Source organism: Fusarium oxysporum, chromosome 1 (assembly GCF_000149955.1).
Source record: "Fusarium oxysporum f. sp. lycopersici 4287 chromosome 1, whole genome shotgun sequence".
NCBI lineage: Eukaryota > Fungi > Ascomycota > Sordariomycetes > Hypocreales > Nectriaceae > Fusarium > Fusarium oxysporum.
Genome location: NC_030986.1, coordinates 4,871,405 through 4,890,364, shown reverse-complemented (window position 1 = coordinate 4,890,364; position 18,960 = coordinate 4,871,405). Strand labels below are relative to the sequence as shown.

The 18,960-nt window shown below is 48.2% G+C and overlaps 5 protein-coding genes across 16 annotated transcripts; 2 read left to right on the top strand and 3 right to left on the bottom strand.

Moving 5' to 3' along the window:
* Nucleotides 1-299: 299 nt before the first annotated feature.
* Nucleotides 300-2,901, bottom strand: FOXG_01031 (uncharacterized protein). The gene is made up of 2 exons (XM_018377742.1): nucleotides 2,687-2,901; nucleotides 300-2,633 (listed from the first exon to the last, which is right to left on the bottom strand). Exons 1-2 carry the CDS (start codon nucleotides 2,800-2,802, stop codon nucleotides 719-721), a joined length of 2,031 nt encoding a protein of 676 aa, XP_018233525.1. The 5' UTR covers nucleotides 2,803-2,901; the 3' UTR covers nucleotides 300-718.
* Nucleotides 2,902-3,295: 394 nt separating this feature from the next.
* FOXG_01030 (enoyl-CoA hydratase) lies at nucleotides 3,296-4,866 on the top strand. Its single transcript, XM_018377741.1, has 2 exons — nucleotides 3,296-3,590; nucleotides 3,683-4,866. Exon 2 carries the CDS (start codon nucleotides 3,731-3,733, stop codon nucleotides 4,637-4,639), a length of 909 nt encoding a protein of 302 aa, XP_018233524.1. The 5' UTR covers nucleotides 3,296-3,590; nucleotides 3,683-3,730; the 3' UTR covers nucleotides 4,640-4,866.
* Nucleotides 3,546-8,994, bottom strand: FOXG_01029 (uncharacterized protein). 2 transcript variants are annotated; one of them, XM_018377739.1, is made up of 2 exons: nucleotides 8,196-8,994; nucleotides 3,546-8,148 (listed from the first exon to the last, which is right to left on the bottom strand). In XM_018377739.1, the coding sequence occupies exon 2, from the start codon at nucleotides 7,271-7,273 to the stop codon at nucleotides 5,855-5,857; it is 1,419 nt and encodes a 472-aa protein (XP_018233522.1). In that variant the 5' UTR covers nucleotides 7,274-8,148; nucleotides 8,196-8,994; the 3' UTR covers nucleotides 3,546-5,854. The 2 variants fall into 2 exon arrangements, with proteins under 2 accessions (XP_018233522.1, XP_018233523.1); XM_018377740.1 differs by having other exon boundaries at nucleotides 3,546-8,138.
* Nucleotides 8,995-12,579: 3,585 nt separating this feature from the next.
* On the bottom strand, nucleotides 12,580-15,344 carry FOXG_18002 (uncharacterized protein). 11 transcript variants are annotated; one of them, XM_018398033.1, is made up of 5 exons: nucleotides 14,656-15,344; nucleotides 14,371-14,602; nucleotides 13,738-14,128; nucleotides 13,069-13,678; nucleotides 12,580-13,012 (listed from the first exon to the last, which is right to left on the bottom strand). In XM_018398033.1, the coding sequence occupies exon 1, from the start codon at nucleotides 15,175-15,177 to the stop codon at nucleotides 14,755-14,757; it is 423 nt and encodes a 140-aa protein (XP_018233521.1). In that variant the 5' UTR covers nucleotides 15,178-15,344; the 3' UTR covers nucleotides 12,580-13,012; nucleotides 13,069-13,678; nucleotides 13,738-14,128; nucleotides 14,371-14,602; nucleotides 14,656-14,754. The 11 variants fall into 11 exon arrangements, with proteins under 11 accessions (XP_018233521.1, XP_018233514.1, XP_018233515.1 ...); XM_018398035.1 differs by having other exon boundaries at nucleotides 13,738-15,344; XM_018398036.1 differs by having other exon boundaries at nucleotides 13,095-13,678; nucleotides 13,738-15,344.
* Nucleotides 15,345-17,604: 2,260 nt separating this feature from the next.
* Nucleotides 17,605-17,784, top strand: FOXG_18001 (uncharacterized protein; the record flags this gene model as incomplete). The annotated part of the gene is made up of 1 exon (XM_018398030.1): nucleotides 17,605-17,784. The coding sequence occupies one exon, from the start codon at nucleotides 17,605-17,607 to the stop codon at nucleotides 17,782-17,784; it is 180 nt and encodes a 59-aa protein (XP_018233510.1).
* Between the last annotated feature and the right edge of the window lie 1,176 nt (nucleotides 17,785-18,960).

The window sequence follows — 18,960 nt, the reverse complement described above, 5'->3', positions numbered from 1 at the left end:
TTCAGGGCCCTGAGATCGGCTTCGATTAGATCTGCTACGGCGTGGAGGCCCTTGACTAATTCTCATTGGTTGTGTTATTATATTTACTCTTATACTTGCCTTTTTCGTTATTGTTTCCTCGGTATAATTCAGCAGTCGCGCTGTGCAATGTCCGTATTCTGATATCTTCGATACCGATCCGTACCAGCCGGGCCCGGAGCTTCTCCCTCAATCTTGTAAGATAGGATCCATCAATGGCTGAAAACTGACCAAAGTGGATGCTCAATATGATTTCAAGGATCAATATTGACTATAGAGGGGGCACGTTGAAGAGCAATTATCACATCAAAGCACGTCACCGCCGGCCTCGGCCAATTTCACTATCATGTATTACCAATGCTGTTGCAATGAACCTCGAATCAAGTCTTTATCCTGTATTGTATGTTTTGAAGCAGTGAATGTTTTCAGGTATCCATATAATGCTAATTGCAATAGCCGAGACGTCAGATCTTCGGAGATTGGCCACCGCCGTAGATGAACGTCTCAGCCGCATTCCCCAAAATATATCGCGGAGGCCAAGTCCGCTCTCTCTGTGCTTCCATCCCGACGCCCAGAAAACTGTCAAACTACCCAATCATAAGCTGTATATTGTCCCGAAACTCCGTCCGCCCGTTTTCTTGTTGTCGTTGTCATCACACGTAGCATGGTAGCTCTTCGCATTCAAAGGTACACGAAGTGATCATATGCTGCCGTGTTGGACAAGTTGAACAGTAAAAGTCGGCGTTCCACTCTGCATATGGTCAAAGTAGGCTGCTAACTCATCATCTCCTTGTATCTGAAGGGGTAATTCGTTGCCCTTAGGGTCCTTAATGATACCCTCGATGCGAACACACAACGCCCCGGGAAACTTAGTAACCGCGACCTGTCGTAACTCCTGGATCGATTGTGAAGACATTGTAGATATCCACAGGCTGGTATTGGCCGGATATGTCGACGAAGGGTGCAATCGCATGAATACTGCAAAAGAAGATGGTACGGCAGGCACTGAAGGCACAGGCGAGAACATTGTATTGGGCGCCGACGCGGAGAATTGGTGCTGCACGTATTGCTGCGGCATATAGTTTGCCTGTGGTTGATTTCCTAAGTACATCGATGAGCCGTACTGAGCATCCATGGGCACGGTGTTGGCAGCGGACGAGCCCAGCATTCTATGGGGCTGAGGTAGGACACCCTGAGAAGCCGGCATGCCCAGAGCCGGCAATTGTACCTGTCCTGGCCGTTGTGGTGCTGGTGGCTGTCCGGTTGTTGTATAAGTAATACGTGAATCGACTGGCTCATGGACAGGCTCATACCCATTGCTGTCCATGGGTTGATCCATCATCGGATCCGCAGGTGAACTGGACCCTGGGGCTCCCTTGTCTGACATTCTGAAGGCAGGGGGGTTCTCCATCGCTCTTTGGGCTTGTTGTTGATATGTGCTTGGTTGAGCCGCGGTGAGATGCGAATCCTGAACAGTATGTTGTGGTTTGTCATTCTGAGACTTGCGCTTTGTTGACTCCTTCTGCTTAGGAGCTTCGCCACTCTTGGTGGTCTTGGATCTTTTCTCGTCGCGTCTTCTCTTGATCACATCTCGAGCGACGATCTCGACTGCCTTGACTTTTCGGCGAGATGATTCATCATTTCCATGAAGGGGGATTGCCCTCATACGTTCTGACTTCTCGAGCCATCGCTTCTTCAGTTCTTCCCATTGCTCTGGTGTTCCATCAGATTTACATGTAAACTTTGCATCGCACAGCACTTCATGCAAAGCAGCGCGGATTTCATGAGACTCTTCTGGGTTGAGACCTAGCTCGTTCTTTGCATCGACGAGAGTCATTCTGGTATCCTGGTTGCGTAGACGCTTGGTCACGTCAGTGCAAATAACGTCCAAGGCAAGCTGCTTTCTCTCAAGGTCCTCTTTGGAAAGCCAAAGAGCCTGTTGTAGGTGTGGGCGCTCATGAATCAGGCGGTTCTTGACATAGTCCCATCGTCCTGGTCCAGCTTGGGTTTTCTTGACGATGGACTCTTCTTGACAGATTCGAGCAAAACACTCGCGAGCTTCTGCATAAGTGGTCGCATCGAGACCGAGGGCTTCTTTGGAATCGTTCAAGGTCATTTCAGATGGGAAACGGACGATGTGCTCTGATTCAGTGAGATGTTGACGATTTCTTCGGCTTTGTCTTTTGCTAATCTTGCGTGGTTTGGGCGTTGTTGGGACAGAGTTGGGATCTTCTTGCACTGAGTTTTCAGGAGCATATGGTGTTGGATGGTCAAGATCTCTGGGTTCTTGGTCAGGCAGTAGAGTGGTCACGTCTCCGTCGTCTAGTGAAGTATCGTTCTCAAGATTCTCATCATCAGGCTCAGCATCACCAGATCTTGCTCGGTCACCATTTCGAACTCTAAGGAGCCAACGATTGCGGGCACGCACTCTCATGAGTTCACGGGAATTGATGTCAAAGCCATCCTCATCAGTAAGGATTCGAAGCATTTCACTTTGAGGGACATTTCTCTTCCATAGCTCATGGATGCGCTTCACAAGTCGATCATCCTTATGTTTTAGTCTTTGTTTTGTAGGAAACTTCCATCGACTAAACTGAACTTGAAAAGCGCGTTTGCTGAAATGGGTCGTGTAAGTCGAGAAGAGCGGTCACTTACACTGAGCACTTACCTCGGCGTGAACTGATAAACATTCTTCATGTGCACCATGATGTCCTCGAGGGACCGACGCTCATTGATATAAAGTTGGTAGCACACATCTTTGTGTGGTTCCCATTGATAGACCATGATTCAATACTCCAGACAGCATAGTCTCTTGTGTCTGCGTCTTTGGTCAGAACGGCTCAACTAAAACTTGGAGCTTGTGGAGAGACTTTTGCATTGCTGGTTAATCTGGGCTTCCGGAGTTTTTTTTGGCTGGTCAACCAGGGGATTAGTCATTGATGTACAGTATGAAGAGTGTTCAGCACTGTGATGTTAACTGTGCAAGCTGATAATTGCTTGACGATGAACTTGCAACACGTAATAATATTCATGTATTATGATAAAATATGCAGAAAGTTCAAATACTACTACATTGGTGGACTCAGTATATAATTCATAGATAGATTATATAAGAACAAGCAAGAGCACCAACAGGACACATCACTCAAAGACGGCCTTCAAACCCATTTGTACCTTATCCTGCTATCCTGGACTTTGGAATAAGCACATATGATAAGGATCAATGAGAGCAGCCGAGGGCATAGGTTGGATAGACATTTCAAAATAATCCTGTTCATATTCTCTAAGTTGACACGTTCTGAACAAATGCTGCTTTTGGTTCTCGTCAAGACAGCAGCGTGCGGAATCCAAGCCGCTTGATGATGACACTGACGATCTCTAGCTTGAACATAGACCAATAACCTTACATGTGATACTAGCATTCACATGCTCTCACATCATCATCTTTCATTCATTTACATACTCTATTTTACTCTTGAGAAGCTAGGAATAATATACAGATACCGGGGATAATCAAGCGACACCCACTCAACGCTTCTAGGCTTATTTAGCTTGCACCTCGGTTCGATCTTGTGAGTCAAGAGACGTTGTCACCATTCCGCGGCTCAACTGAAGAAGCCCAATCAATCCGTCGCACTCTGAATTAACATCGTCCTGACCTCAGCTTCACTCATTCATACCTCGTTTATTACTCACAATACCAATAATCGCAATGGCATCGCCTTCGCTCCCCGACAGCTATGCAACCCTCAACCTCCCAACCCTGCAGCTCTTCCATCATCCCCCCTCTTCCAAAGAAGTCACACATGTCATAGTCATAAAGCTTCACCGTCCTGAAGCCCGTAATGCATTCACCGACACAATGGCGGCTTCGCTCTCCCATGCGCTCAACACACTCTCCGTCGATCCTCGCGTTCGCGCTATAGTTCTCACTTCGTCGGATCCAAAGAACCGCATGTACTGCGCGGGCATGGACTTCAATGAGGAGCATGCGCTGGGGAAAGACGCCGCTGATCATCGCGACTCGGGTGGTATTGTCACTTTACCTATGTATCGCTGCAACAAGCCTGTTATCGTCGCTATCAATGGCTCTGCTGTTGGCGTGGGTATCACAATGACTCTCGGCGCCAACATCCGCGTTGTGAGCCGCGACGCCCAGATTGGCTTTGTGTTTGGTCGCCGTGGTTTCAGCATGGAGGCATGCAGCAGTTTCTTCCTCCCACGCCTCATAGGAACCAGCCGTGCACTCCACCTCACCACCACTGGCGCTGTCTACCCTGCCACTCACAAGCTCTTTGACGGTCTCTTCAGTGAGATTGTCGCACCTGAAGAGGTTCTTCCCACAGCGCTCAGGATCGCGGATGAGATAGCGGCCAATGTAAGTGGTGTTTCTGCGCGAGTAATGAAGGACATGATCTACAGGGGAGCCTCGTCGCCTGAGGAGGCGCATTTACTTGAGAGCAAGATATTTTGGGACTTGTTCACAGGTAAGGATGCGAAAGAGGGAATGAATAGCTTCTTGCAGAAGAGGAAGCCGGATTTTACGGGGACTATGGACAAGAATGCGCCCAAAATCTACCCTTGGTGGACGCCCGTTGATATTGCCAGGCCAAAGCTGTAGTGATTCATTGCTGGAAATGCGTCTATTGCTGTATTTTATGATCACTTTGCTATCTATGCCTTACGAATTGTACTCCGTTTGTTTTGGTGTAAACTCATCACCAAACTTCTTCAGAATACTGCATCGTGATACCCACAAATCCATTTCTCCTCATTCCTTAGTAAGACAGATATCTGCATTCATCTTCAGCAATAAGGTTCTGTCTCATAACCCCAGATTAATGTCTCCATAGATAGGACTCGAGGAATGATTTAGCGCTGAACCATCAAAAAGAGGTCATGAGATCCATGCCTTCAAGACCCCTGTCTAACTAATCCTCCCCACACTTAGGATCTCCGTTAAGCCGACCCACTCTCTGTCAAAGGCCGCAAACGAACGTCATGTGCAATTGATTAATGTCATGTGAAAGGGAAGCAGAGGAGGCAAAGCTGAGCCACTCTGGTACACACGTACGATGGATTCGTCTTATTCTTGGCCCGACACTCGAGTCACTAGAATTGAGGGCTGTGCTACTTCACAGGATGTTTGCCAAGAGAGGGAGGAAACGTAACGTTAACGTGAGGGAGGCAAATTGCTGGTCATGTCTGTTCATGTTTTGATCCGGTTCTATGGTAGAAGCGCCTAAGCCGTTCCATCCGATATGCCACAGCCGTGCAGGCCGAACTGGAAATGATACTCGAAAAAACAAGAAACAATGCAACAAGTCGTTCCAAATCAAAGAACAAAGTTCTTGAGTTCATCCCGCGTAGCTTGAGTCCGTTGATGCAACCATGCATGCCAATCGTAGAAGTAGAAGAGAGAAAAAACAAAGTGGTAAACCCCAACTCCTTGCCTATAAAATGTCAAAAGATAACGTTCCTCCTGGTCGTGAAAACTCGCTCGTTTCCATGCCACATTGCTCCAAAGGCCGTGAGTGCGTGTGCGTTATACGTGGGCGAATGGGAAGTGAGGGATATACTGCTTCCCGTAGGTGAAATTCAAGGTATCGTAGTGAAGGATATGGCTAGCTGTAAATTTGTGCTCGCCGAGTATCTGCCGAGGAAAGCAGTCGTAGATTCATCGGCGAGGGGTATATGGTGATGAGCAGTATGCGTCAAAGGCGCTAGTCTGCTGTCGCGGCTGGTATTGCTGATAGGGAGTTCTGACAACGAATCCCTTCTTTGGGCCAGAAAATTTGGTCTTGAGTTTGGTCTTGGTCTCGCTGGTAAAATTCCCCTATCTTCGACCAAGCTTGAGCAGTCGCGTCCTCAACCACAGAACAAAAGCGGTCCAAGTACTGGTGGTTTTTCGCTTGGTGGTTTTGGTTCGGTGAGTTGATTGAAAGTGCACATCGTCAGCTCTAGCGCCAGGTGTCTGGCCTGTAGGCACAGTGTCGTAGCTGCGGGTACCAAAGTCGACCTTCTCGTTCTCGGTGGTCAACCCCAGACCCACGCCAGTACCGGTAGTCTTGCGGGAGATCGAAGGCCGAATGTCAGTACTACTGGACACACGATCACACGAGATTCGAGAGGTTCCAAAGCTACCCTTGCGACCATTCTTGTTGAAGCGGTGGGCTTCACGACTCTCTGCACGTTCTTGCTTGCGGATCTGCTCACGGGCGTACTTTTCCTCCTTGGCTCGTTCTTTTTCCTCAAACTTACGACGGGCCTCGCGGACGTTCTCCTGGCGGGTGACAGTGTCAACCTCGCTGCGTGAGCGGAGACGGAAACCGCTCATGTCGAGAGAGCTTCGGAGTGGTGACATGGCGTTGGAGGATGTAGACGCAGCGATCATCTGGGGTGAAACAAAGGAACCAGAAGGTGGGCTGGTGCTTGACGCAGAGTCGAGAGCAGTGGTTGAGCCTGTGTTCAGGTGGAGGTCAGATCGGCTGCGAGTCACGATGCTATGGGGCTTTCGCGCAGATATTCCTGGGGCAGCGCGGCCGTTGGTAGTGATGCGCAGCGGTTGGTTCACATCTGATAACGAGCTGGTGCGCTGACTAGCAAGAGAGGGACGGCGGGGCCGGGAACCAGAATGATAGGCACGAGTCGAAGTCTGAAGGCTCTGAGAGTCGATATTGTCCTCGTTCTCAGTTATCGTGGGGGAATAATCGCGAGGTCCGGTGGTATTGTCCAGGGATGCGAGCGAGTTGGCGTAGGAGAGAGGTGGTGTTGAGGTGCGCGGCGTTTGTTGAAAAGGATGCACAAAGGAGCCGTTTCTGCCACCGCTAGCAGAAGTCGCAATAGAAGCATGAGAAGTGCCACTGGTAGAGCGAGCATGCCCGTGCGAATACTTGTTTGAGCGAGCACCTCCATTGCTCAGATCCGTGGCCGATATAGAGAAGCTGACATCGCGGGCGCGGGCGGCAGGTGTTGGCAGTGCTGATGCACCTGCCGTATAAGACGAGTCGTCGCCGTCCACATTATACGAGGAATAACCAAATTGACCCTGCTCGTCCCAACCGCGATCCAAATCGAGGGAATTCTTTTCCGAGTGGGAGTGGTGCGATTGCAGTTTCTTGAGGATTGGCTTCACAGCAGGTCGACTGCGAGGTTTTGTTATTTTAGCATGTCCATGGCCGTATTGATTACCATGTCCGAAGCCGTGACCGTGTAGGTGACCCGGTAACGAACTGCTGGTCTGCGCCATTGCCATTAAAAAATAGGCAACAGTGTAGAAGAGAGGTTGAAGAAGAACCCAAAAGGGTTTCAAGGGGTGTCAAAGAGGTATACGAGGGGTTTTGTGTTTTGTTGTTGGTGTCGCTGCTGGTATTGGTCTTGGTGTTGTTGGGCGTCTTGTCGCCGTTGCACGGATACGGGCGCAGCGCAGGCGGAGGGTGAGGAGTCTGTCGCACGCCCAGCGTATCTCAGAGCATCATGAAAGAATTTGACTTCTCTTTTCTTTCAAGTTGTACAAGGAACAGACAAATCACCTCCACACACACAAAGGTTCTTCACAGAAGATACACTCTCTTCGCTCTCTCAACGACCAGCGTATGCAAGTAAGTAAACAAGATAAGAAGAACAGAGCGACAACAAGGAAATGTCGCAATGAAAGAGAAAAGACTCGGACTGGTCGGGTCGGGGAGGCCTGGCCTTAGAACTATCAGGGGTGTTCCCAGGTCCTAGAGAACCGAGAGTAGGTACTCCGTAGTGGGTGGGGTTACTGCTGTAAAGGAGGAGTCCGGGCCCGGCGGTAGCCCAATTCAACTGACTCTCACTTCTGGAGTCGAGTCCCTAAAAAGCCAAGGAATACCAGAGTTTAATGCGGCGATAAAGCCAAGACAAGAGTTGAGTTTTTGATTTGGAATGATACAAATGAAAGTCGAAAGATGAGGGGAAAGAGAAAACAGGGAGGGTAGGACGGTAAACCCTCTGTGTCTTTTCTTATTCTTCTGCCTGTGGCCGTGTAAGAGGCGGCAGATTACGACGGTGAAAGCGGCGGAGGCAGTGGAGGTCGATTTGAGAATGGCGGTGCGGCCGGAGGAGGCAAATACCGGTCAAATACCGCTGTACTCTACCTAGCAATCACTATCACTCAGCACTAGATCAGCTCAGCATATGGGAAGGATACCTACAGCCTGGTACTGTACCTACAGTAGGCTTCTTCAATCAGAGACACTCTAACCTTGGGTAGAAAAACTGGGTTTCGGTGGCAGCGAAGCCGAGTGATTGAACCAATGTCAAGACGTTCTAGGCCAGATTCAGCCTCATCGAGCGCATTGGCACGTGGGGTTTAGTGGAGAGAGTTCTTTCTTGTTGAGTCCTTTTCACTCCTCTCTTCTCTAGACTCTTCCTCTTCGTCCACAGGCTGTGACGCTGACCAGGGATTGGCCAGGGTATCTGGTTCCGTGGGTATCGCCAAGCCAACGTCGGTCTGCGGTCTGCGAACCTGCAATGATGTGATCGAGTGCCGATGTCCCGTTACAGTGGTAGTCACAGTAGTATTCGACTACAAGTTGTTGAGAGGCGGTAAGACAATACAAGAGATGTGATATGCGGGGGTTCCAGAGGCCAAAGAGAGATCGAAGCGGTCGGGTCGCAGATATTCACATCAATGTCTTGCTAGCTACCTAGCCTACAGTAGAGTAGCGGCAGATAACGACACGGATAGATAGACGTGAGTGAGATTTGGGGGCGTTTGCGGGGGGATGTATCCTTGGAAACTTAAGATGCAGCAGACCGTATCTGTCCCGATGGAGGGGAGTATTGGTCCAATAGGAAGAGTAGGGACAGATGATGATGATGCGCTCAAGTCTGTGGAGCACAGAATGTTGTGTACAGAAGAAAAGAAGAGAAGATATGGAAGAAATCGAAAGAAATGCGGTCCCGAGGGAGATGTCACTCACATGCACTTGTCCCCTCATGGACTCGAGAATTACCTACAGTGTAATATCAAACTCATGACGCTTCTGATCAGACGAAATTGGGCGATTAATTACTCTGTCAGGAAGCGAGCAGCCAAGACAGAGCGAAATGAAGTTCCCAAGGTTCAACCAACCTATTGGTTCGCCAATAGCCTCGCCAGCTTTGCAAGGATAAAACTGTTAGGTGCCAATAACCTATGTAATCTGGGCACACGCAACTCTGATAATGTGATTCTTGGTTTTGTGATTTCGCTCTCCTCGAGTCATCCACTAACAATTACACTCACCTTTTATCGGCCCTTCTCTAGTAGATACATTGAGCCAAAGAAACAATATGGCTTACAATTGTTTTCAGCCTTGTTTCTCTGTCATGTTGTATGGGTAGATCTGTCACAAATTGTTCCCCCTCGTTGCATCATGTACTGTTTCATCCGTGTTGATCCCCCAGAACATCAGCATCAATAACATCATCCCGTTTCATCCATCCGGATCTACCAGCAACGCTTCTGTTTGCGGGGGGTTGTCTCGGGTCCTGTAACGCCGTGAGACCAACCGGCTACACTTCACGACTGTTGGTTCTGTATTCACTGAGGCGTAGCGATCCATGCCTGAATAGTTTCGTTTAAGCATCATCAAACTTTTGACTACGCGATTAATTGATACTTTCGCTTCTCTAATTGCCTCGTCTCCCGTTATCCCGCGTTCCTTATCTTGGTCCCGACCTCGAATTCGTGGCTCTCGACCCCTTGTCTCTTGACACTAGTGGTCGATCATTCGCTCTAGGCCAGTCCAATTTGATGTCATCACTGATTTTTTTTGTCTCATAGTAGGAATTGACTATTGATGAAAGCGGGAAACGTGGTTTATGGGGCTTATGCGTCTATCACTGTATAGATTTGAGTTTGATTACACTTCAACAGCACTGCCTGAGATCAGTTACGAATCCTTTGATGAATATACCATAATGCCTTTAACCTTTTGACAACCACGTGTTCGTCATTCCTCGTCCCTGTGCTTATTCAAAAGGAGGGGAATCCAGACTGCGCCACCAGACACCTCGTCATCAGGTACAGAAACGCCATTAACCGTCGTCTCTTGGCGATCACTTCTAGACTTACCACACAATTTTCAGTCAAGTGAGGCAAGAACCCTTCTCGGAATTCCATACATTCGACAACCTATCCAAGGTCACGCGACTTCAAGTCTCGGCTGGCCACCACATGTTGAACGACCTCGTCAGTTCATACTGGTCTCACAACTAAATTCTCCTCAAAAGGGTCCTCAACTGGCGTCTTTTAACTTGCGCCACAAGTCGATAGCGTCCATGAGGTCTGTGTTTCTCCTCATTGCCCCTCTCTTCACAACGGACCCCTGCCCCGCCTCCGCTTCTCCTCTCACCTTCGCCTCAATAGATTCGCAACTCCTCTCTCGTGGTGAAGTCAGGTGGAAATGGCAGTCAGATTAAGTTACCAACACGCCTCAGTGACATTTGAGCTTCGTAACTGACTGGTCCGTGGCCATCTGCCTGTGCATTACGTTACTCTCTTAACAGGTTCCAGCCCTTAGTGGGCAAGTCTGCCTCCGTAGCTTATTGTTGGTTGAGACATGCAGAAACACCTGCAACTCTCCCCAAACGTCTCGCGTAGAGTCTCGATATCAATGTCGTTCCCCATAGTATCCGTTCACCTTGTCCTGTTATAGTATTCGGAGTGGGGAGCTTCTTGGCCATCTCCATATTGTCATGCTAATCCACTAAGAACAAACTATACCTGGTAAAATGGCATTTGTATCCACCAGCTAAAGAATTGTCTTTAGGCCATGACCTCACAGTTATATACTAGGTGGCTAGGTGGACTCACAAGTAATCCTCTGCGATTGACTATCATTTGCTGTGGAGACTGCAAGTCGTGTTATAGTTTGAAGTAGAAACTCAGTGAGTTACGCCGGAAACATCTGAGACATGCAAAACAAGTTTCATGATGATCGGATATCGGCAGTTCTGAAAGTCAAATCAGTTCAGGCTCCTTGCTTGTATAAAGACAGTATGCATGGTATTGCTACAACTTCAATACAGGGTCGATTGAGACGATGCAGCTATGTAAAGGAGTCTCACTCATTGAGTCATTGAGGCTCAGGTCAGCCTAGACATCAATACTTTCGATACTTTATCTACCCAATAATCATATGTATCAGCAAGCTCTAGGCCGGAGAGCTAATTATGCTATCTAGCAATATATCGTGAACCTTCTTGAATTGTCTATGTACTTAGTCATACGTACACGCATCAACCATCATCATGACTCCATCTTCAAACACAATGCCCCCCATGAGAAGACTCCGATACTATGTTTTGAAACACGGAAAGGCCCGCCTTGGCTCCTTCGTCTGATGAATTTGCCTGTCTGGTCTCAAACAATGTTTTCGGTATTGGTGTTTCATGATGTGTATTGGGGAGTCTCTGGTAAAGTGTGTAAGTCTGGACTAGCGACGATGGTATTTCACGCATACCTATGCGTTAGAAGGAGCTGTTCTATTCAAATCTTTTGATACGAGAATAGAACTATTACAATATTGATTCATTCTTGAGCTGTGCTGGTCTTGAATTTCAAGGTCGATCACCGCTTCACAAGATGAAATTGGGAAGTTACCTTCTAGTAAGCTTATGTAGACACAAATACCTGCCAAAATTTCGATATAGCGTTCACTAAACGGCTGTAATCTCATTGTCTAGGTTCTATTCCTTACAATGGTTATGTCGAACCAGAGTAATCTAATGATATGTTTCCCATCGAGATGTAGCCATGTCACTAACGAATGCCAGCCTACAGGCCACTTTATCGATTGCAGTCCCAGGGAGAAATGCACACGGGATGTTCTTAGAGTATTAATCCATATTACCTTAACTCGCTCGCCTGAGAGGTCCGTAACTGGGTTCTAGGGGACAAGTGATACAGCTTCGCCATCACCGCCACCAGTCGTTACTGTGTTCAGCAAAGCCCTGGAGCTTAGATTATTGTTACATGTTGCATAACTTTGAAATCTCTACTTCGTGATTTTGTACTAGGGGGGTTCCTGCTTTGTCTTGCCTCTATTTGACTTACAATGGTATGCCGCTTCAGTATAATGTGCATCAAACACCTTGAAACTGGAACACACAAGTATAAGGTCACCACAATGATTAGGCACTCGATTAAATAGTGCTGATTCATTATCAGTTCAGCTTTGCTTATGTAGATCTTGCTTTGTTATCACCACGGCTCGACATGTCCAACATTTCTCATTATGTCGGCGTTTCAACCTGATATACCTTCGAGTAACTTATCAATACCGTACTCGCTGTGACCTTGATGACTTAAAGAAGCCTCAAGACCAATACATCGTATGCGGTATTAGCATCTGGTTGAAAGCCTGGATATGCTGAATTCTTGATATGAGTTTCTTGCATATAGGGTAGTTAGTATCAACTGTTTACAAGTCATAATTCCAGTTAACCTGGGCTGCAATATAGGTAGGATTACTCTATAGGCGAAGTAGAATGCTTAAAAATACTGATTGGGACGTTCTGAGCCTCGTGTGCGGGCGTTGACTGTGTTCTTGGACGAGGAAATGGTGTATTCAGTGAACTATGGTTTCAAATATATTATTGTTTTACGCAACTTCGCCTCGAAATAGAATATCACCGACTTATTGATCACTGGAAAGTAAGCTATATTAGGTATTAGTTACGGCAGTGATACCTTATTTTGAATATAGTATATCAGCTCCGTCTGATATTTCATTACACCAACTTCCACCTCGCGATGCAAAACACCATATCTAGGTTTCGCGATGCGTGACTTGGTGCCATATTAGACTGCAGGGAAAAGGCATTAGTGCAGGTACAATGAGCTTTGACCTATGGAAATCGATCAGTTATGACCAAGTCCACGATGGTAGCTCCCATGCTGCATGCTTATTCCGACAGCACATCCGGCAGCACCTCGTGCTTCCCCGAAGCATGCCAATGCCCCGCCATGGCCCGGTGCGATCTGGGAACAAAAGAGCTTCGTTAATAGCCGTCCATACGAAATATATATGTATGTACCTATGATACAAGAGAGAAGTTCTAACGGGGAGATGGTACGAGCGGTTATAAACGCGTTGAGGCAGACACTTGAGATTCGAATGACTCCTTCGCAGTCACAAATAACCGTCTCAAACAGGGGCCTCCGCTCTCAACTATGACTGATACTTGTGTTGTATCTGAATACATTGGAGGCTTAAGTTGACAAGAACTGCTTCCAAGTCAGTGCAGAAGTCTCATAGTATACGAGAAAAGGTTCAAAGGGGGGTTGGTGACTAGGAGCGACAGACAAATTTGCATTTGAGTATAAAGACATCGAATATAACTTCGCATCTAAGAGTACGAGCTCACGGACTAGTGAACGGCCTTCTATTATAACCCTGTTTGAGAAGCTCTGTATGGAGACTTGATACTTGATGCGCCGACCCATGTTTTGAACGAGCTGCCCTTTCCTGCCGACTGACATGTGCAAACGTCCTCATGCATAATGATGCCGGGTGAATGACACCAAGGCCGTGAAGCCGTTGGCTTTCTTATCTGTGTTTTCCTTTCATCGAGGCCTGCCACTTGAATTGAATCAAGGTCAAGGTGCATATAAATGAATGCAACAGTGTAAATTCTTGACTGGAAACTTTTCGAATAGGTTGGTTGCGCCAACGTAGATGTCATTTGATCTGTATAAGAACATACCGAAATGTGAACCATATTGACCAGGAGGCTGAGGATTCAGTATAACGGCGGGATTTGTACCAAGTTGACGTTACAGAGCGACAAGGAAAAAGTAGTCTATCTGGTTTGGAGAAGTGAGCGTCAAGATTCAACCCTGTCGACGTTGGTTTAGCAAATGCTCCGTGCTTCAATCGTTTCTCCCCTGTCTAGCAAACCACCCTGGCCTCCGAGTAAAGCTAGGGTTATCCCGGCTCCTCCACAAGTTTCGTAGCACTAAAAGAATAACGGCAGGAAGATCGGCTTCGTCTTCAACATTTTGAAAGTGATATCACAACGCATTGTGAATATGGCCTTTCTTGAGGCATAGCTTTTGATATACCGGACCAACAACGCCCGGAGCCGTTTCTTGTCACTGCATGGTGGCGAGGTTACTAAAGATCTGCGAATGAGGAAAAAAATACCTCGAGCATGCGCCCATGAAAATGCCAATGGCTCCATAGCGGCAAATCAAGGTGTAAATGTGAGAGGGTTCAACAATAAACGAGCGGCATCAGGATCAGGGTGCAGTGGGGATCCCTGCAGTCTTGTCTTGATGGGCAGACTCCCTCCGAGAGCCTGTCTTGAAAAATGCTGTAAACAAAAGGTCTGACCCACCATGCATTATCGATTGGCTTTGATAGAATAACAGCACTTATGCTACCTGTTGCGTTGCAGGTAATGGTAAGTTGTCTTTGAGCTCTGAATGCCATTCGAGATTGAATTGCAGGCAAGCAACCTCAAGCGCAGCAGCAGGAGCACTGCAGCACCTTTTTGTGAACAGCTGCAGACTGAGTGACAGTTATGTCTCAACATAGTGGTCAAAGCAACGCTACTCGGATTGGATATTCTGAGTTGCTACGTTAGATAGCCAAGCAAAACTTGAGACCTACAGGAGCCAACCAGCGAGAAATATGACCGATGGTCTGCAGTAGTCTGCAGGACGATAACTATTGCCGAAACTGTCGAGCTGCGTTGCGCCGCGTAGAACTTGACTCGACCTTAGACCAACAGATGCTGGCTGATAACTAGGAGTTGATTGAAGGCTCCTAACAGGACAGACGTGCGTATAATACCCACATGCTGGAGCGCACGCGCCAGCCTCTGTGAGCCTAGATCGCATATGGTAAGGGCTCGGGATCTGGCGAGCTTGATTTGTTTATCCAGTGTCGACTGAGCAACAATTACAGTGGCTCTTCGCTGACAGTGGAGTCGGTTTCTCAAGGACAAGCTATGCAGAATTGCAGATGAGGAACGAACGACTGACCCATCTGCGCCAGCCGTGGGAGAATGAATGGACGGGTCATTTTGCGGCTCATCATCGATCAGGAAGGACTGGGACAATGTGCAATCGACAAAGATGAACCAATGGGAGTATATCATGACCGACATGCCACTAGGCCTCGTTGCTATCGATTTCCGCATGTGCACGAGCAGGTGGTAGTGCTGAGCTATTTTTGCATGGAAGTTGAGCAGACCTTCTTCGTGTCTGTAGTTCCCTCTTTGGCTCAAACCGGTGATATTTATTTGGCCCCAGGCGTTGTGGCACCGTCTTGGCTGTCGTACATGATACTACACGGAAGACCCTTGTGGTGCCTGTCTCAAGCAAAAACCAACAACAGGTCATGTGGGTTCGAGCATCGCGAAGAAGTAGCAGATCGGGGTATGGTGTGATTTTACGGGTTTAGTTACCATCTGCAATTGCGTACGACTCCTCCAGACTCTATGCCCGTATCGTCAGCAAGGTAACTCCAACGAGGACCAACCGCATAAGAGTGCAGCTTCATCATAAGAGGGGTCCAATCTCAGAAATAGAATTTAGTAATTTGCTGGGGTAAAAAGAGAACAGCCACAAGCGGCCAGGAATTCCGCTTCCTCAAGCAGAACAGTCCAAAACGCAGCGAAGCAAAAGAAGGCTGTATTCTGATAGACAGCGCAGTGGCATATTGTACCAAGCCATCCATACAGCGACATCTGTCATATTACACCCAAGACTTGATATCTCAACAGATAGCAGCTAGCCACAGATCATCGGCTTTGGTGCGTTGCACCGTGCACTGACTCTCAAAGCTGCCGATGCAGGCAACACAACTATCATGACTGGAAGAGAGACAAGGGACCAGCGGAGATGATGCAGAAGCAGACTCTTGGCTCTTCTCGGAGTCTTTCAAAATGTAAATCTCGTCAGCCAGCCGAAGCCGAAGAGGATCCGCAGCATTGCAACCCTGCCGCCTCTGTTTAGCTGCCGGGTTGGTCGATCTGCGGTTTTGCAGTGTCCGCTGGTCGGTTGTTTTCTCCAGGCCGGTTTCCTCCCGCCGAGCATAATCGGCCGCGGGTCCTTACGAGTTCCATTGGAGGTAGGCAACGCAACGCGGCAGCCGTCTATGGGCGGAGCGGATCCAACCTTGACGACTCGAGAAGGCGAGACAATGCGAAGTGATGTGATGATGCATTTCCTCTGGCCACTTCATACATGCACTGTCCTCTCTGGTTGTCCTCTCATTGTCTCTTCCTGCGTGGATAGGGCACGGGAATCCTCTCTGCACCTCAAGCTACTTTATTACTTGACTCGGAGAAAGACATCCATGCTGATCCATGGGTGGTAGATGTGGAGGTGCATGTTGACGATAAAGAAAAGCGAAGAGAATTCGTAACAGCACAGCGGATGTTTGAGGGTACCAGATTGTTATCTAGACGATGGGAGTGACATATCTGAATCATTATAGAGGTACCTCAGCACTAATTCGATGAAGCCACCAAGATGTCAATTATCAGCTAGGAAAATTAGAAGACGTGAGTTATGCAACCAGGAAAGGCACATAGGTAGGCGCATTACCTACCTCTAGGTACTAAGGTGGGTTCCCCACCATTTCTTTCCTCGACAACTAAGCTAACGTTGACCAGACAGGGACCTCGGATTTGAGGTTATCTGCACCTTCTGTACCACTTTCCTCCAGACCATCCATGATTCAACTAGCAGGAATCTACCCAAAGAAAATAGAACACTAATGCTGCTCATCCCCCATCTTGTCGATTACCTTGAGACCAAGATTGATTTTAGCATGGACCTTCCCTACCTCAAATGAGTTTATCTCATTGCTACGGAAGGAATCAGCCGTCTTCCGCTCAGCTCCCTTGTACATTGTGTGATATCGCTCCTTCGACCTACATGCTGCATCTTCTCCATACATACGCTAACATCTCCATACTTCGTCCAGTAGCTGGCGCGCATCAGGGCCCAGTTCCTGCATTCAAGGATTCTTAGCCTGCACGTCCATGATATCCGATATCGAAGGCAGTCCTCCGTACTCCGTACAGTAGCTCGCTCGCCAATTGTCCCTCCGCTCAGTGGCTTTTGGTTGGCCAATGGATCAATGATCTTCTCCTCGTCTGTCGATATGCAATCTCGAAATACATATACATAGGTGTATCCGGCCTCTCACAACTGCAGCAGCAGCAGCGCTGCAATTTGCTCATTTGTCCAATGCATTCCACTGGATTCATTCTGAACCTCAGATGCAAGATGCAAGACAACCACCTCTTGCTTCTGATACGATGAGCCGGCCTGTCGCACCACAGGCGAGCGGCTAATGGACTGGCATATCTCCAAGTCAGGTTGTGCTTTATGCTTTATGTTGCAGATTGATGAGTCCCTAGATACATGCATACAGTATCCTCGACGACCCTGGTTCATGTCCAAGCCGCCTCCAGCTATTAACCCACTCCCCACCAGATCCTCACCAAGGCAATGCGATGCTGAATGGCTGTCTTGTTTTTGTCTTGGCTTCTTTGGACTTTACTCGCTCGCGCCAGCAGTAACGAGATCCACACGCTAAACACGAACAAGGTCCCATGTCTCCTCTCCCGTCCGTAGCCATCGACGCCATCGAGGTTTGTGTGAACCCTGCACTTTGGACCCCAGAGGCAAAACAACGAAACGACAAGGACCATGATGTGCGCCGCGGGCCGAGCAGCACTGGCCAAGTGCTATTCAATACCATGACATGGGCTGCTACCGGGCACGAGACGTGACTCTCATGCGCCAGCCCAGAATCGGCGCCACGATGATAGGGTCTTAGAGAAGCGAACGGACATGCTGGGGTTTTCGAGCCAAGGCACTGAGGTACCTAGCAAAAGATGCTAATGTCGACTCCACGCTTGCGAGCCTGCGCCCCCATGCCCTGTCCTGAATACAGTCGCAGTGCTCCATGTCTATGTACAGTCACCCCGCTTGCTCAGTCGCTCCAGTATTTCTCGACAGTTTGCAGTAGTAGCATGGAAATGGACAACAAGAGAAGACAGAAAATAAACCCGTACCGTTCTCGGTAGTAACGCGGCCGGGGTCGGCGTCGAATGAGACTCAAATGGCTCTCAGTAACACATCTCAAATAACGCGCGCCAGTCTCTTTTCTCTTTGCTGTGATCTCAATACACCCCCTCCTCCAATCCCATTTGCGCTACTAATTAGCTACATAGTTGTGCCCTCTTTAATCCCCCAATTCGAGCCGCCGCCGCCGCCATACATGGCCCCTCCAACCCTCTCAAATCATCCAACCCCTCGCTCCCCACTGGTCCTGGTCCTAATGCAGTGAGCGCAAGACCAATACACCCCTGCTGTCTTGTCCATTGTCCAGAACAAGATCAAATCTCGACAGACTTGCGCGCTTGTCTCTACGTACATAGTTGCCGCCCTACCAGTGCCACCACAACTAGGTACACACTACGATGGCCCACGACCTCATCAAGGACCCTCACTACTCCATGTTTATGCATGGTCCGTTTTAGAGACGGGGTTTGGCTTAGGTATATATCATAGACCCGTTCCCCGTCTTCGCCCCAGGCTGTTATCATCGCCACTACCTCTTTTCCTCCTCCTCGCCCTTCTTCTACCGGCCAATTCCTCTTGTCATGGCCATCTTTGAATAATTCCTTTTCCCGTCATTGTATATTATTCCGGTGCCTCGAGTCTTGCAACGGTGCGACTGTCTCTCGTGCATAGTGTGTTTGCTTTGGTACTTCCAGCGTCTCTGATTCACTTTCACCACAACACAATCATCTTGGACGGTCAACCACTATCAATTCCAGATTACGAGACACAAAGTCTTGTTTTGAAATCACTTATAAACCCCTCCTCGCCCTTACTCTTTCGAATCTCTATCCTCGCTGTGTAGTACCCATCAACAGCCGTGTATCACAAGAACAGTTCTT

Bases quoted from the DNA above. Each gene is read 5' to 3' on its own strand.
- FOXG_01029 (XM_018377739.1), bottom strand. From the start codon at position 7,273: ATGGCAATGGCGCAGACCAGCAGTTCGTTACCGGGTCACCTACACGGT.
- FOXG_01031 (XM_018377742.1), bottom strand. From the start codon at position 2,802: ATGGTCTATCAATGGGAACCACACAAAGATGTGTGCTACCAACTTTAT. The intron at 2,634-2,686 runs GTAAGTGCTCAG...GACCCATTTCAG, and splicing joins GTTTATCAGTTCACGCCGAG to CAAACGCGCTTTTCAAGTTC.
- FOXG_18002 (XM_018398031.1), bottom strand. From the start codon at position 15,177: ATGCGGAAATCGATAGCAACGAGGCCTAGTGGCATGTCGGTCATGATA.
- FOXG_01030 (XM_018377741.1), top strand. From the start codon at position 3,731: ATGGCATCGCCTTCGCTCCCCGACAGCTATGCAACCCTCAACCTCCCA.